The sequence below is a fragment of the Neophocaena asiaeorientalis genome, unplaced genomic scaffold (assembly GCF_003031525.2).
Source record: "Neophocaena asiaeorientalis asiaeorientalis breed wild unplaced genomic scaffold, Neophocaena_asiaeorientalis_V1.1 scaffold265, whole genome shotgun sequence".
Taxonomy (NCBI): domain Eukaryota; kingdom Metazoa; phylum Chordata; class Mammalia; order Artiodactyla; family Phocoenidae; genus Neophocaena; species Neophocaena asiaeorientalis.
The window spans coordinates 3,416,427-3,430,906 of NW_020172172.1; the positions used below are offsets into that span (position 1 = coordinate 3,416,427).

The following is a 14,480-nucleotide window of genomic DNA, read 5'->3' on the forward strand; positions in this document are numbered from 1 at the left end:
TAACCACTGAACCGCCAAGGAATTGCCCCCTACTTATCTTTTAAGCCCTCCAGCTACTGCATCAGTTGTCACTTCTTTTTTTAAAAAAATAAATTCATTTATTTTGTTTATTTTTGGCTGCGTTGGGTCTTCGTTGCGGTGCGTGGGCTTCTCATTGCGGTGGCTTCTCTTGTGGAGCACGGACTCTAGGAGCACGGGCTCAGTAGTTGTGGCTCGCGGGCTCTAGAGCACAGGCTCAGCAGTTATGGCGCATGGGCTTAGTTGCTCTGCGGCATGTGGGATCCTCTCGGACCAGGGATAGAACCCGTGTCCCCTGCACTGGCAAGCGGATTCTTAACCGCTGTGCCACGAGGGAAGCCCCTGTCACTTCTTCTTTTAACACTACTGAGGCCCTACTGAGCTCAAAGACAGTGTTCAAGGAGATGCCTGCATGAACCAGACAAAATACGTGCCCTCAAGCAGCTGAAAGTACTCCACATGACCAAAGTAAAGGGTTTTTAATTTATCGTACTCAGCATGAATGTTTCCTACCAGTGTTTTAACTCAATTATGAGACAAAAGATTTTCAAAATACTGAGCCTAAAACACTGAGCTTCTACCTGTGGGATAAAGCACTTGGCAGTCTGCCTCGTTTCGTGGTTACATCCAGAGATTCTAGTTTAGTTAGAGTCCCCACGGTAGCGCTTGATGCCCTGCACTAATTCGCCAGGTAGCTATCGATTGCTCTACGAACAAATTTGGGGCTGTGTCCCGGGAAGTTCACTGCCACAAGTGGCTTCTGACACTTCTTTCCTCAGGTAAACCACCCCGATCTAGGCGGAGTCACCCGTGCTTGCAATGAGTGGCTTCCTCCCACTACAGTGTAAGCACCAAGCCGGAGGCCGACAGCGCAAGTTCGTGGCGTATAACCGCCAGGGCTTGGGAGCGGCTCCAGCGCCCCACCGCCGCCGGCGCCCCCGAAGGCAGGAACATGCTCCCTCCTCACCCGCAGCACCCCAAGGACCTGCCGCGGTCGAACCCCCTGATCCGCGGCCCCGCCCGGCCGGCGCTCGAGACACCGCCTTCGCGGTGCTCGCTGCCGCCGCCGCGTCCCGAGAGGAAAAGGGCGAGAGTAATCTCAAACACCGCCGGGCCAAGGGCCAAGAGCCCTCCAGCGTCCTCAGCGGAACCCCAGTCGCCGACCTCTCACCTCTGACGCGATCCCTACTTGAGAGCCGGGGACGCGGAGTCACCGCCCGCGCACCTTGCCCCAGCCAATCCGGAGCTCGCTCGGGGCCGCCCCACCCACCGCGTACAGGCCCGCACTCACCCGCCGGCACCCACACCGGCGTACCAGCCACCGGCTTCTGATTGGCTGAGGCCGGCTGTGGGCGGAACAGGGAAAAGCCGGGCAGACTGCTGGTGCGCGAGGTGGGGCAGCAGCTGGTAGGAGCGGGTAGGGGCCTGCGACGTCGTGCAGTTGTAAGTGATGCAAGCCGGGGTTTTGGGAGCGGGGGACGCCGGGCCGTGGGATGGGAAGAAGTGAGGCCGCGCTGGGCCAGGCTGAGAGCACCTTGGGAGGGTTGGGGATCGCAGGACTGGGAGTGGGGGCGATGCCTGGGCTGAAGGGGGCGAAGTCTGGTTGGCGGGGCTCAGGCCCCACCTCGCGGTGCAGGGGAGGCTGGTGAGGGCGTACGGAGCCTATGAGGGGATGCAGCAAAGGCTTGAGGAGCGAAGCCTCGCGGATGGAGCTGGGGAGGGACGGGGCTGGGGCTGACTTCGGGGAACTCGTAGAGCGGGGTGGGTGAGGACGGATTGAGAGGGCGGGCGCTCAGGCCATGGAGTCCTGACAAGGTCACAAGAAGAGAGAGGGGAGGGAAGTTGAAGGGTTGAGAGGAGGGCGTAAAACCAAACGACCTTCCTGCCATCGGCTTCATCTTCTCCCCGGGCCGCTATTCCGTTCCACCTTTGGCGACCCTCTTCGGCCCTAGGAAGGTTAAGAAGGACCCGGGCATGTATCAAGCATCTCTGCCGTAATTTACATTTCTCCCGAAAAAGTAAACCTGCCAGATTAGAAATTACAAAACATAGCACGGGATTAGTATTGGGAGCAGCCGAAATGATTCGGCAGGTTTATTCGCCTCTTTTATTTTATCTGTGCGGGAAGCAGTTATTTCCTTCTTCGGGGTAATCCCTATGGAAGGAACCTCTGCTTTCGGAAGTACCCAGACCGGTTTGGATGAAAAGTTATGATGGATTGAAGCGGTACCAGGTCCCAGCATGATAATCGTATTTGAGTTCTGTATACCAGGGGTTCTCTTGCTTCCCTGTGCACCAGAATCTCTTGAAGGGGTCTTCTTAAGATACAGATTCCTTGGGCCCTGCCCCAGACCATCTGAATCAGAATCTTCCGGGGTGGCGCCTTGAAGCCATTTTAAACAGGCTGACAGGTAACGGATGCAAAATCAAAATTTGAAACCATGGTTGTTAGATAGTAGTTCCAGTGACCAAAATGACGGGCTGTGAAGATCCTTAAGTCTTTTACATCACGTGATGCTGGGCAGCTCCAGTTCCCTTATGCCTCTTCTAGGTTCCCATGCATTTGGAAAGGTCTTCAGTAGTATCTTACCAAGTTTACAGACTACTTCGTGTTTTCCAAACTGGCTTTGAGTATCTGGTTATAGGTGCCTCTTTTTGTACCTGTTCAACTTTCCGACAGAGATCTGGGTCAGCTGCTGCAGGTGGATGAGAAAATGATAATAAAGGAAAATTCAGAAGTGGCGCTAGGGAAAAAAAAAAATCTTCAAATCACACTTGAAATCGTTAGATGAATTAAGTCACTGGGAAAGAAGGTTCCATTTAATTTTAGGCATGACTGACATTTTTTACAATTCAAAGAAAGAGATGTGGGCTCCTGTTAAGGAGTGGATTTTAAATGTTTTTCAGATTAAATACATACCAGCATTATAAGACAGATGACTTGGCAATATATTGTCAATCAAAAGAACCCACAACTGTGTATCAGGAGAGCTGGGTTCTAATCCTACCCTGCCAGAGATGTATTCCTGTTGTTGAGCAGTTCATTTAACCCTTCATAACCTTTTTTTTTTTTTTTTGCTTCTGTAAAGTAAGCCTATTGGCATGGATTAATAATCTGGGTTTTTACTCTCAAGTTATATGATCTGTACTTACCCTGATATTTTAAAAGTGAACCATTTTGTATTTAGGTGGCTATAAATCATGAATACTTGGGAAACTTCTAGGTGGTCATTAGGAAGAGAATTATCAAAATCTTTTACTCAGGGAGTGTTACAGATATATATTATGCTAGGTATATAATTTGAACCATAGAGTAACAAATAACTTTGTGATATATTGGACTTCTAATATTCCCCTTTATTTTATCCTGAAATGTGCACACAAGGTGTTCTGGATCAGAGACAGATTATCATTAGTCACTTGAGACATCATGACCACATGGTTCCCTCACACCCTGATTCTTTCCCCAGGGACTACTTTCTGAAAGCCAGATCTAATATCCTGTTCGTACAAACTGCTGAAAGGTGATCTGCCTCCCTCCTGAAAGGAAGGAGAAGGGAACTTTTGCTCCATTGACCTGTTGGACAGTTAAAGTTATCCAGATGTGAGAGATTAAAGGAAAAACTACCAACTTTCTTGCTTTTAAAGACAATTCCCAAACGACTTCTTAGTTTAGGAATAATTAAGGCAGAGGAAGAAAACATGCTTTTCTATATGTAAAAGAAGGTGCTAGTTTTTAAAAGTGGATTGTGGTATATAATGGTTTTATCTCTTGTGGTTGCAAGGCTCCAAGACCTACTCAGGTTATCATGTGTTCTTTCATAGATACAATATAAGAATTAAAAGAAAAATAAGCACTTATGTACATACAGCTTGACATTTTTATTGCTGACTCTACAAATGTGTATAATTGTTAATTTTCACTAAATTTTCCTAATTACCTGAGAATAATTTTAATTGTTGAAAATATTACTTTACAATTTATTCAACAAACATTTTGTGGTCTGCTTTATGTAATAAGCATCATGCCAGGCTATGGTATAGACACAAGCAGGACAGGTGTAACCTCCTGACTTCAAGGATCCTAGTGAGAAAAACAGTTAAACTTGCATTTGTAAGAAAGAGTTATTATAGAGAAAGCATCGGGTCCTATGGGACTGCGTAACCAAAGCACTTATCATAAACTGGGAGAGTCAGAGAAGACTTTCCAGAGCAGGTCAGTTAAGGCAAGAAACCAAAAAATGGGAGGTCTTAGCCCAGAAAGAGTACCTGAAGGAAATGAAAAGGGAAGAAACGTTTTAGGCAGAGGAAGTAGCTTGTGCAAAGGCTTGGAGGTTTAGAGAGCATCTATAAGAAGTTTAATGTGATTAGAATGTGGGGTTGGTGAGGGAGGTTGAAGGAGGATTTGTGATAAAAACAGAAAAGTTTTTGAAACTATTGCCTTTGGGAAGTTTAGATTGGTTATGAAGGAAACTAATAAACATACTGGCCTAAAATAAATACAGTATTTAATCTTACCATCTAGTACATTTATATAGTATCTTGTTGCTGGTTTGTTTTGTTTTGTTTTGTTTACCGCACAGCGTAGAGGATCTTAGTTCCCTGGCGAGGGATTGAACTCATGCCCCCTGCAGTGGAAGTGTAGAGACTTAACCACTGGACCGCCAGGGAAGTCACCATTTATGTAGTATCTTGAAAGCCAATCTCAGATATTTCTGAAACTTCCCAAACTTTTTTTATCCAAGAGACATCACATTCTAAATTCTCATTGTCTCTGTTGTCAAAGTGATCACACTCTGGCATGTCTACTTTAAAGAATCTAATTTGTGAAACATTATTTCAGTGTTTACATTCTATCTCTTCAAATATATAGTGAGCATCCTGAACCTTGAGCTTGTTGAACCTTGTATATAATAAAGGCTCAGAGAAAGTAAGGGTTTATTCAATTAGCAGGTAATGGAGCACAAAAAAGAAGAGAAAGTCTAGTCCTAATTTCTTCCATCTAGCTGTGTGATACTGTACAACTCATTGGGATTAAGGTTTTCTTCTCTGTCAGATGACAGAATTGGACTCTTCCCAATGAGGATGGGGGCTTGGAGGGACAATCTCACTTTTCAAACTAAGCACTAAGCCTCCCCTCTAGAGTTGGATTTTCTTTGAGGACCTTGACTACTACTAAACCCCTTGAATAGCAGAGTGTTGAATGAGAGCTATTATTACTGAAGGGGGTATTATGCCCATGAAAAACCCAGAAGCTAAGGTAAGACTATATGGGTAATGGCAGTTAACTTTTGAGTTTATTGTAATTGACGTCAATCAGAGACTTGTGCAGTTATATACTATGTTTGACTCCCTTTTTTATCTATGGGTAAAGTTTATAGTCTGTTCAGCTCAGTCAGAAGGAAGTATGTACATAGTTACTGTGACTAAGGTGAAATTGAATTTGTTATTACTTTATTGTGATGAAATGCCTACTAGCGTCCTGTGTAAAAAAACTGACCAAAAAGGGAGAATGGAGCCTTGGTCCCTTTGTGATAGAAATAAATCTTTTTTTCTGCCCTCTAATTCATAATCAGGCCAGTATCTTGCCTTTTTTGGTATCACTTAAAGGAATAGTCTTATAAAAGAAGTATGCTTTTAACTGCAGAACCTCATGGAAATTCTATTTCAGGAAGATTCTTCAATCACCATGTCAAGTGACACAGATGTTTCTCTTTCTTCATATGATGAAGGTCAGGGATCTAAACTTATCCGAAAAGCTAGAGAGGCACCATTTGTCCCCATTGGTAAGTTTGACTTTGATGGTCTAATAAGCTATTGTAAGCTTTAACACAGTAGAAGTGTGGTAAGCTTGTTTGGTTCATCAAGAATTTCCTGAAAGCATTTATTTTTGAATATTTTTTCATATCTTGAAATATGCTTAGATTGGTATGATGTAGCTCTCATTATAAAAATTCTTCTCTGTGTATTCAGACTTCTTGTTTTAGTGACTTATTTCAGTGAATGTGTTGGGACCCCAAGACTACCATCAGTCTCAATGATTTGCTGGAAGGACTCACAAGACTAAGAGTTGTTATACTCACAGTTGTGGTTCATTACAGTCTCTACTATATTAACTGATTGCCTTTGGGGATGGAAGTAAGACAGAGAAGAGTTCCCCTGGCACTCACTCTTAAAGGAATTTATTTACTGGCTTCACAAGCCCACATTTTAAAGATGATCTTAACTTTCTGGATCTGTTACTGTTTGCTTCCAATTGTGGATTTTTAGTTCTGAGGGGGGAAAATTAAAAATTCAATTTGTATGTTAGCTGGTTAATGGTCTCCTAAAGCATCCTTATAAAAAAAAATAGAACATTGATTGATGATAAAATCATCTTGATTCCCGGCCCGCATGCATCTGACATACTTGTGACTGTTTGTTTTACAGGAATGGCAGGTTTTGCAGCAATCGTTGCATATGGATTATATAAATTGAAGAGCAGGGGCAATACTAAAATGTCTGTTCACCTGATCCACATGCGCGTGGCAGCCCAAGGCTTTGTTGTGGGAGCAATGACTCTTGGTAGGTTCCTACAGGACATTTCAAATTTGTGGCTCCCCATTAATGGATTTCTTTGTAAATAAAACAAGGTAGATACTTTTAGCTGACTTTGAAGCAGTTTGCAAATATCACTTATATTCATTTTCACATAAAAACTGAATTAATAAAAATAGTTCAAGTAGTGACATAGTTTTACTGTCTATGATATAATCTTACTAAGGTTTTAAAGAAAGAAAGAAAAGATAGTACTGCCCATCACTGAGTTTATAATTTCGTTGAAGAGTCTAGATATGTAAATAGGGTTGGTAATAAGATCCATCATCTGGGAGAGACATGATTGCTGTTTTACTGAATTTTTGAAGGTGGAAAAGATATTACATGCTTTTATAGGCTTTATAATTAATAGACTTTATCTGGTATTATATAGCAAGAGTAGCTCCTTTTAAAGTTGCCAGATAAATATTGATATTTTAACAGTCTGAGCTAGTCATTCTGGCCTTGAGATACTTGGGAAATTGTGTAAAAAGAATTTTAGAAATTTGAATTGTTCAACAAAGCAAGAATGTAAACAGCCTAGTGCCTGGTTCCCCTTGTAAATATTGTATGCTAGCAAGGGTGCTACTTTTAGCTATTTTATGAACTGTTTTTAATTTTTTAACACTGAAGAAAATATTTAAATGCTTAACTAGCATTCTTTTTCTTTAGGTATGGGCTATTCCATGTATCAAGAATACTGGGCAAAACCTAAACCTTAGAAGAGGAGATGCTATCTTGGTCTTGGTGGTGCTTGCTTTAGTTAGACATCTCATATTGAGGTTATATGTTTATGTTGAAAATAAATTCTGTGGGTCAGACAGTAACATAGTAATTTGAATATTGGCTTCCTTTCTTGCAGGCTTGATTTGCCTGGTGACTAGTTTACTAGCTAAGTCATTCAGGGGAGTCAGATTAGCACAAAAACATGTCACTTTTAAATGCACTTGATAGTGGTACAGTGTCCACCTTCTTAAACTCTTCTGATAAAATTAGTTGTAAAGAGGACAACATGCCAAACCTGAAAATGCTCCCAGTTGCTGTAGAATATCATACGCTTTTGATGTAATGTAGGAATCCTATTTACCCCAGTTAATTTAACTCTTTCTGACTGCCTTGTGGATTGAGTACTGTTTTTAAGGTCTGGCTGGCTCTTGAAGAACCCTTTCAGAACAGTGCACGGAATACAACATTATAAACCTCCCAGCAACTATGTGTGTGTTTTTAAACCAAACCTAAAGAGCTGGTAACAGCTGCTTTGAAGTAGTATCTGTTTCAGAATCATAGTTGTAAACATGAGAATAACTTAAGTGTAGATCCCTGTTTAGCTGTTTTGTAACTGCAGAATTATAGTTTGCTGCTGTTATATTAGAATAATTTTTAAATGGCATTTTGAAATAGAAGTGTGTATTGTAAGTGCTAATGCAAAGGTAAATGAAAAATACTTTTAAAATGTGTGCAGTCTGTTTATTTCCTCTGAAAGAATCATAAATGTTAAACTAAATAAATCGCCTGTAATGGAAGTGATTTATGAGCAAGCTGGTTTGGTCAGACATTATACAAACTTTGGTATACTACAGAATGCTTTGTTGTACTTGTGAAATTCTCTTGTCTAACCTGAATTTACATTCCATGGTGATAACATGGTAAATGTAATGTTATTAAAGTAAGTGAACACATCAAATGTCTTGTATTTATTTCAATTTGGAAAAAACTATCATTCTTCAAAGTAGCACAAGTAGTTCCAAGAAAAGAGGGAGAACATTTTATGCCTTCTGTAGGAGCCATAGTTAAAGACTATTTAACAAACAGGAATAATAGTAACGTTTATTGAGCATTTACTGTGTGCCACACACTGCTCTAAGCACTTTTCATGTAAACTGTCATTTAAGTTTCCGAACAATCCTAAGAAGTAGGAGCTATGATCCTCATTTCGTGGAGGAGGAGACTGAGGTGTGAATAGTTTTAAGTAATTAACCCAAGGTCACATAAGCTAGAGAAGGTTGTAGGTTTGGGACTGGAACCTGGGCAGTCAAGTAGTAGATGCCAACAGAGACTTGAAATGTTGGCCTTTGTGAAGTTAATGCTGAGTGGCAGTGGTTATCATAAATTAGTACTGTTAGACAAGAGGGTACGGCATGGTCTTGGCTCACTGGTCCACTGACTATATAACCTGGACCAATCAAGGTTTTCTCAGTTTTCTGCTAGTTAGAAATGAGAGATTGGACTACACAATTTCTATAGTCCTATCTAGTTTATAGGTCATTAGATGGGTCTATGGGAAATGTGCTTTAAAACTATAAGCTATTACTAGGGACTCTTCTCAGCCTCCAGTAGACATTATAGGAGTTGCTTGTAGGCAGTCCTAACAATTATTTCATGAAGGATAAGCCTTCTATAGAAGAACAAATTTGTGAACAAGTTTCAGAAACTTTCTAATGGATGAGTACATTATTGATTTTGTTAAATAAATACTTATTTGAGAGAAATTGATCTAGACAAATGCCAGAGGATAGAAGAACAGGAGCAAAATGTTGAGACTAGTGAGCATATTAAGTGATCAGGAGACAGTAAGGGTGCTTGCCTGAAGAAGACAGTGGTAAATTAGGGTGGATGAATAGGCTGGCATCAGATTATGGAAGTTATTAAAAGTGGCTCAAGTGGATATAACACTACTTTTTATTGAGTCAGACCTGCATTCATGGTTTTGCCACTTAGGAGCCAAGCAGCCATGGTTTCCTCATCTGTAAAGTGGGGACAATGTCAGTGGCCTAGGGTTGCTGGGAAGATAAAATGCAATGGTACACATAAAAGGGCTTAGCATAGCACCTGATGCATTAGTAATCTCTGAATGGCTGCTGTTACCATTGTTACTGTTAGGCTTGGGAATGTGGCAGCACAGAAGGTGTGTGGGCTCTCCTCTCACAGCTTACAGTCTAGCACCGAAGGCTGGCATTAGATCAGTGATTTCGAAAAGCATGATAAATACTAGGTACAGGATGCAGCAGACTGGGGGGCCTCACCCAGGGCTGGAGTCAGATAAGGTATCCCCAAGGAAGTGGTGTTGTAACTTAAGATGATTTTTCATCTTAAGTTAGAACATCACCTTAAGACACTGATGAAAGAAATTAAAGATGATACAAACATGGAGAGATATACCATGTATGAACCGGTTTGCAGGGCAGAAAGTGAGACACAGATGTAGAGAACAAACGTATGGATACCAAGGGGGAAAAGCGGCTGGGGGTGATGGGATGAAATTGGGAGATCGGGACTGACATGTATACACTAATATGTATAAAATGGATAACTAATAAGAACCTGCTGTATAAAAAATAAATAAAATTCAAAACTTCAAAAAAAAAAAAGTAAGTAGGTTTTTGTATTTTTATATTCAGGATCCTGCTATTCCGGGCAAAAAGTTATCAGCCTATTTCTAGTTAACGAGCAATAGTGACATCTGGTGGTGACAGCTGGAATTTGACTCCACACATAAATCCCCAAAGTAGCCTCTGCTTCTGTACTACGGAGTCAGAACTTTGGAGTAGACCACTGGTCATGCAGACCACGCCTCTTGCCTCACCGATGAGGAAACACTGCTCAGAGTTTCAGGAACTTGAAATTTAGGCTCTACCCCCATTAAATTTACAGCCCATCAAAACAAAGGCCAGAACAAAGCTGAATGAACATAAAGTATTTTAAAGTTCTCCTGTGTCAAATAGTGGAACTGCCAATTATTTATATACTTAATCCTGTTTGAAAGCTCTTCAAATTGAACGGGAAATTGGAGAAAGGAAACCAAACATGCACCAACCATGACTTGATTGCCACTTTCTTAGTGAATGATTTACCTGCTATAAGTTCATGTAAGAGCCACTACTACTCATGTGTCCTGGCTTTATTCTTAGATAAAGAGAGCTTACTTTCCCCTTAGTCACTGAAATGGGGCAAAATAATTTGTTTTTAGGAAGACAAAAGTTAGGAAATTTTCTCCTAAATTCAGCAGTGATAAATAGTTCCAGAGTGGAGGCCAGCATCCAGTTGGTCCCTGCAGAGGAACCCAGGAACAGGTCCCCTCTGTAGTATCCCGAGCTTCTTATGACATTGGTGTTAGGTCTTTTTCCTGTCCCCAGTGTAACTCTGAAGTGTCACACAGAGTAACTAAAAGTTTACAACGTGAGGTAGAAATGCCATCATCGTACCTTTCAGCTAGAGCCCTATGACCTAAACTCAGCTTATCTGCAGCTATACTTACTGCCTTCCCTACTGGTGCTCCTTCTGAGATCACCCATTCCTGTCAGGGATCTCCATCTCACACTGTCACACCCTGGGCTCAAACTCAGAAGTGTCTTTCCTTCCTCCTGTTCATTTATCACTATAAAGCCAGTCACCAAGTTCTGCCATTTTTCATAAGCAGAGTCCTTCCTCACTCAGATTTGTTCTTTTCTCTTCCTTGTTGCCTAGGCCCTTCATCTCCCGTCCTGCCACCTAGCTCCAGCAGAGCCACTGATGCAAAAGCCCTGTGCTCACCACTGCCCCTGACACCTCTGCTTGGACTCTAGTCCTTTCCTGAATGTTTCCCCTTCCTGACAATTCAGTGCACTCCTTAAAGACCCAACCCAATTCTACTTTTGGTAAACTCTGAACCCTCCCAGGCCATGGTGAACTTTACCTTTTTACAAATCTTGCTATATTTGAGTTTAAAACACAATGCGTGTTCCACTATGGTAACACTTTGTATAGTGCTTTGCTGTATATAAAGTGCTTTAATACTCGTTAAAGTCCCTCACAAAAAATGAAGTATGTATTATCCTGACTTTTTCCATGTGGAAAGCTGTAATTTACTCAAGTCCACACAACTGAAAAGTGAGAGCTGGGACCCAAATCCAGAACTTGAGACCCCTGGTCTCATGGAAAGACTGCATGATGGAACAGAAGGCAGGTACATAAAATAATGCCTGTCCAAGAAATACTTGTTCTTCCCTTCCCTTCATTTCCACCTTCCACTGCACACACATGCACACTTACTCCCCACTGAGGTCCCAAACCCAATATTTTTTTCCAATATACCGTAGCTGCTTTATCCTCAGGTGTTTTCATATATAAAAATCCTCAGTCAGTATTTGTTTTGGTCTTTATATAAGAAGGAAGCTGAGTGGATGCAACTAGAGATTATCATACTAAGTAAAGTCAGAAAGAGAAAGACGAATACCATATATCACTTATACGTGGAATCTAAGATATGACACAAATGAACCTATGAAACAGAAACAGACTCACAGAGAGAACAGACTGGTGGTTGCCAAGGAGAAGGGGGTTGAGGGAGGGATAGAGTGGGAGGTTGGGGTCAGCAGATGTAAACCTTTGTATATAGAATGGATAAACAACAAGGTCATATTGTATAGCACAGAGAACTATATGCAATACCCTATGATAAACCATAATGGAAAAGAATATTTAAAAAAAGAATGTATATATGTATAAATGAATCACTTTGCTGTACAGCAGTAATTAACAGAACATTGTAAATCAACTATACTTCAACTAATGAAAAAAAAAGGAAGCTGCGGAGATTCCCACATAACCATGGTCTTACTGTGGAGGCAGTAAATTAAAAACGAGTAAGTACACAAGGCATTGGAGACCTAATCACCAGGGGAGAAACCAGTGATCACTGAGACAAGGTGACTTTCATCCAAGTGTTCTGAAAGACGATGACATGAAACTGAGAAATTTGGGGGGGAAATAGAAAATATATTACCAATCCATTATGCTTGGAGGAGAGCCACGGTAGATCTCAGCCATCAGAGAGGTCCCTTGGAACTAAGGACTAATGAATCTTGGCAGAACATTGAGTCTTCTAATAAAGTCAACATATGATGAATGAGATCACCATATATACAAACACATCTTAGACAAAATTGCTCCATGGATAAAATAGGACTTGACTATAGCCAAAATGGTGTTAAGTTAAAAGGCAGAGTGTGCGGGGAGCAGGGGACTCTGAGAGGCTGGCAGCCAAAAAAGAAACCCCAAATTCATGGGGAGATGAAAAGGCAGAACTGGCAGTGTGTATCCAGCACCTTTTAACGAGAAGGAACTTGAACCTGGAGACCATGGACAATTTTTATCGATGGGTGCTTCTGACGGTGAAGTAGAATGTTTAATAAGGCTTAACCCTGGGTCAAAAATATTTCAACGCAGTTTGCTTCTGTTTGCTCTGAATCGCTCACAATATCTTTCTGATGGCTCTTGGCTTCATGGGTGTCTGAGTCTGGGAAAGGAGGAGCTCTGGATATGGGTGACAAATCCTCTAGTGTAAACTAGTGCCTCAGTGTTCTTGTTTACACGTTAATCACTTAATACCATGGCTGGCATAAGTCTGGTCCCAAGAGACATTCCCGGTTTAATGACCAAATTAGATTTTGGACCTGCAAAGCTGAGGTCCATTAAGAGGAGAGCCCTGAAATGGGGAGAGCCAAATGGAGCCTTGGCTTTAAGCTGTAGCAAAGCTTACTTCCATTTTGAGGCAAAACAGCTAAGTCTGTATAACGCATGACAGCTGAAGAGCATTTCAATTTACAAAGCACTTTCGTGACCTATTTGTTATCACAGGAATAAACTTACTATTGCTATTTTAAGAAGAAAGTTGTGACTTGACTAATGTCAGAGAGTTAAAGCCTAGGTATTCTTACGTCTGACAGACTTTAGTCAATTCAATTTTGCTTCTCATAGTAAGAGGAGAATCACTAACTGCTTATGTTATATTGACTTATTTGTGGGAGAGAGAATATTATTTCAGTGAAGGGAAATCTATTTGGTGATCTTACCATCTTAAAAAAGATAAAGATCCCAGTTTAAAGTTGGAGCTACATTGAACTGTGGGAAGGACGTAATTTAGTGATTAGGAAAAAGAGCAGTTAGATCCAAACAAATATGCCCAACTGATTAAAAAAATTTTTTCACTATAAAACATACATAGCAATTTACTATTTTAAGCATTTTTAAGTGTACAGTTCAGTGGCACTAAGTATATTTAAAATGCTATGCAGAGTCCGCCCTCGGGGTCCCGCGCTTGTCTGAGCGGTGTGGATGACAGGCTCTTGGTGCTCCAGCCAGGAGTCAGGGCTGTGCCTCTGAGGTGGGAGAGCGAATTTCAGGACATTAGTCCACCAGAGACCTCCCAGCTCCACGTAATATCAAACGGCGAAAATCTCCCACAGATCTCCATCTGAATGCCAAGACCCAGCTCCACTCAATGACCAGCAAGCTACAGTGCTGGACACCCCATGCCAAACAACTAGCAAGACGGGAACACAACCCCACCCATTAACAGAGAGGCTGCCTAAAATCTTAATAAGGTCACAGACACCCCAAAACACACCAGCAGACGCGGTCCTGCCCACCAGAAAGACAAGATCCAGCCTCATCCAACCAAAACACAGGCACTAGTCCCCTCCACCAGGAAGCCTACACAACCCAATGAACCAACCTTAGCCACTGGGGGCAGACACCAAAAACAATGGGAACTACGAACCTGCTGCCTGCGAAAAGGAGACCCCAAACACAGTAAGAGAAGCAAAATGAGAGGACAAAGAAACACACAGCAGATGAAGCAGCAAGGTAAAAACCCACCAGACCTAACAAATGAAGAGGAAATAAGCAGGAACCACCTTACAGAAAAAAAACACATTACAAAGGGGATGAACAACCCAGCAAGAACAAACTCACACCAAAAGCCCACATCACAAAGGGGATGAGGAACCAAGCAGGAACCACCTTACAGCAAAAAAACACATTACAAAGGGGATGAGGAACCCAGCAGTGACCACCTCACACCAAAATCCCACATCACAAAGGGGATGAGGAACCCAGCAGGAACCACC

General features: G+C 41.9%; 1 protein-coding gene across 1 annotated transcript; it reads left to right on the forward strand.

Annotated features, from left to right (window-relative positions):
* Positions 1–1,385: 1,385 nt before the first annotated feature.
* HIGD1A (HIG1 hypoxia inducible domain family member 1A) lies at positions 1,386–8,278 on the forward strand. Its single transcript, XM_024756800.1, has 4 exons — positions 1,386–1,461; positions 5,690–5,804; positions 6,448–6,582; positions 7,267–8,278. Exons 2-4 carry the CDS (start codon positions 5,708–5,710, stop codon positions 7,314–7,316), a joined length of 282 nt encoding a protein of 93 aa, XP_024612568.1. The 5' UTR covers positions 1,386–1,461; positions 5,690–5,707; the 3' UTR covers positions 7,317–8,278.
* The last annotated feature ends 6,202 nt before the right edge of the window (positions 8,279–14,480 follow it).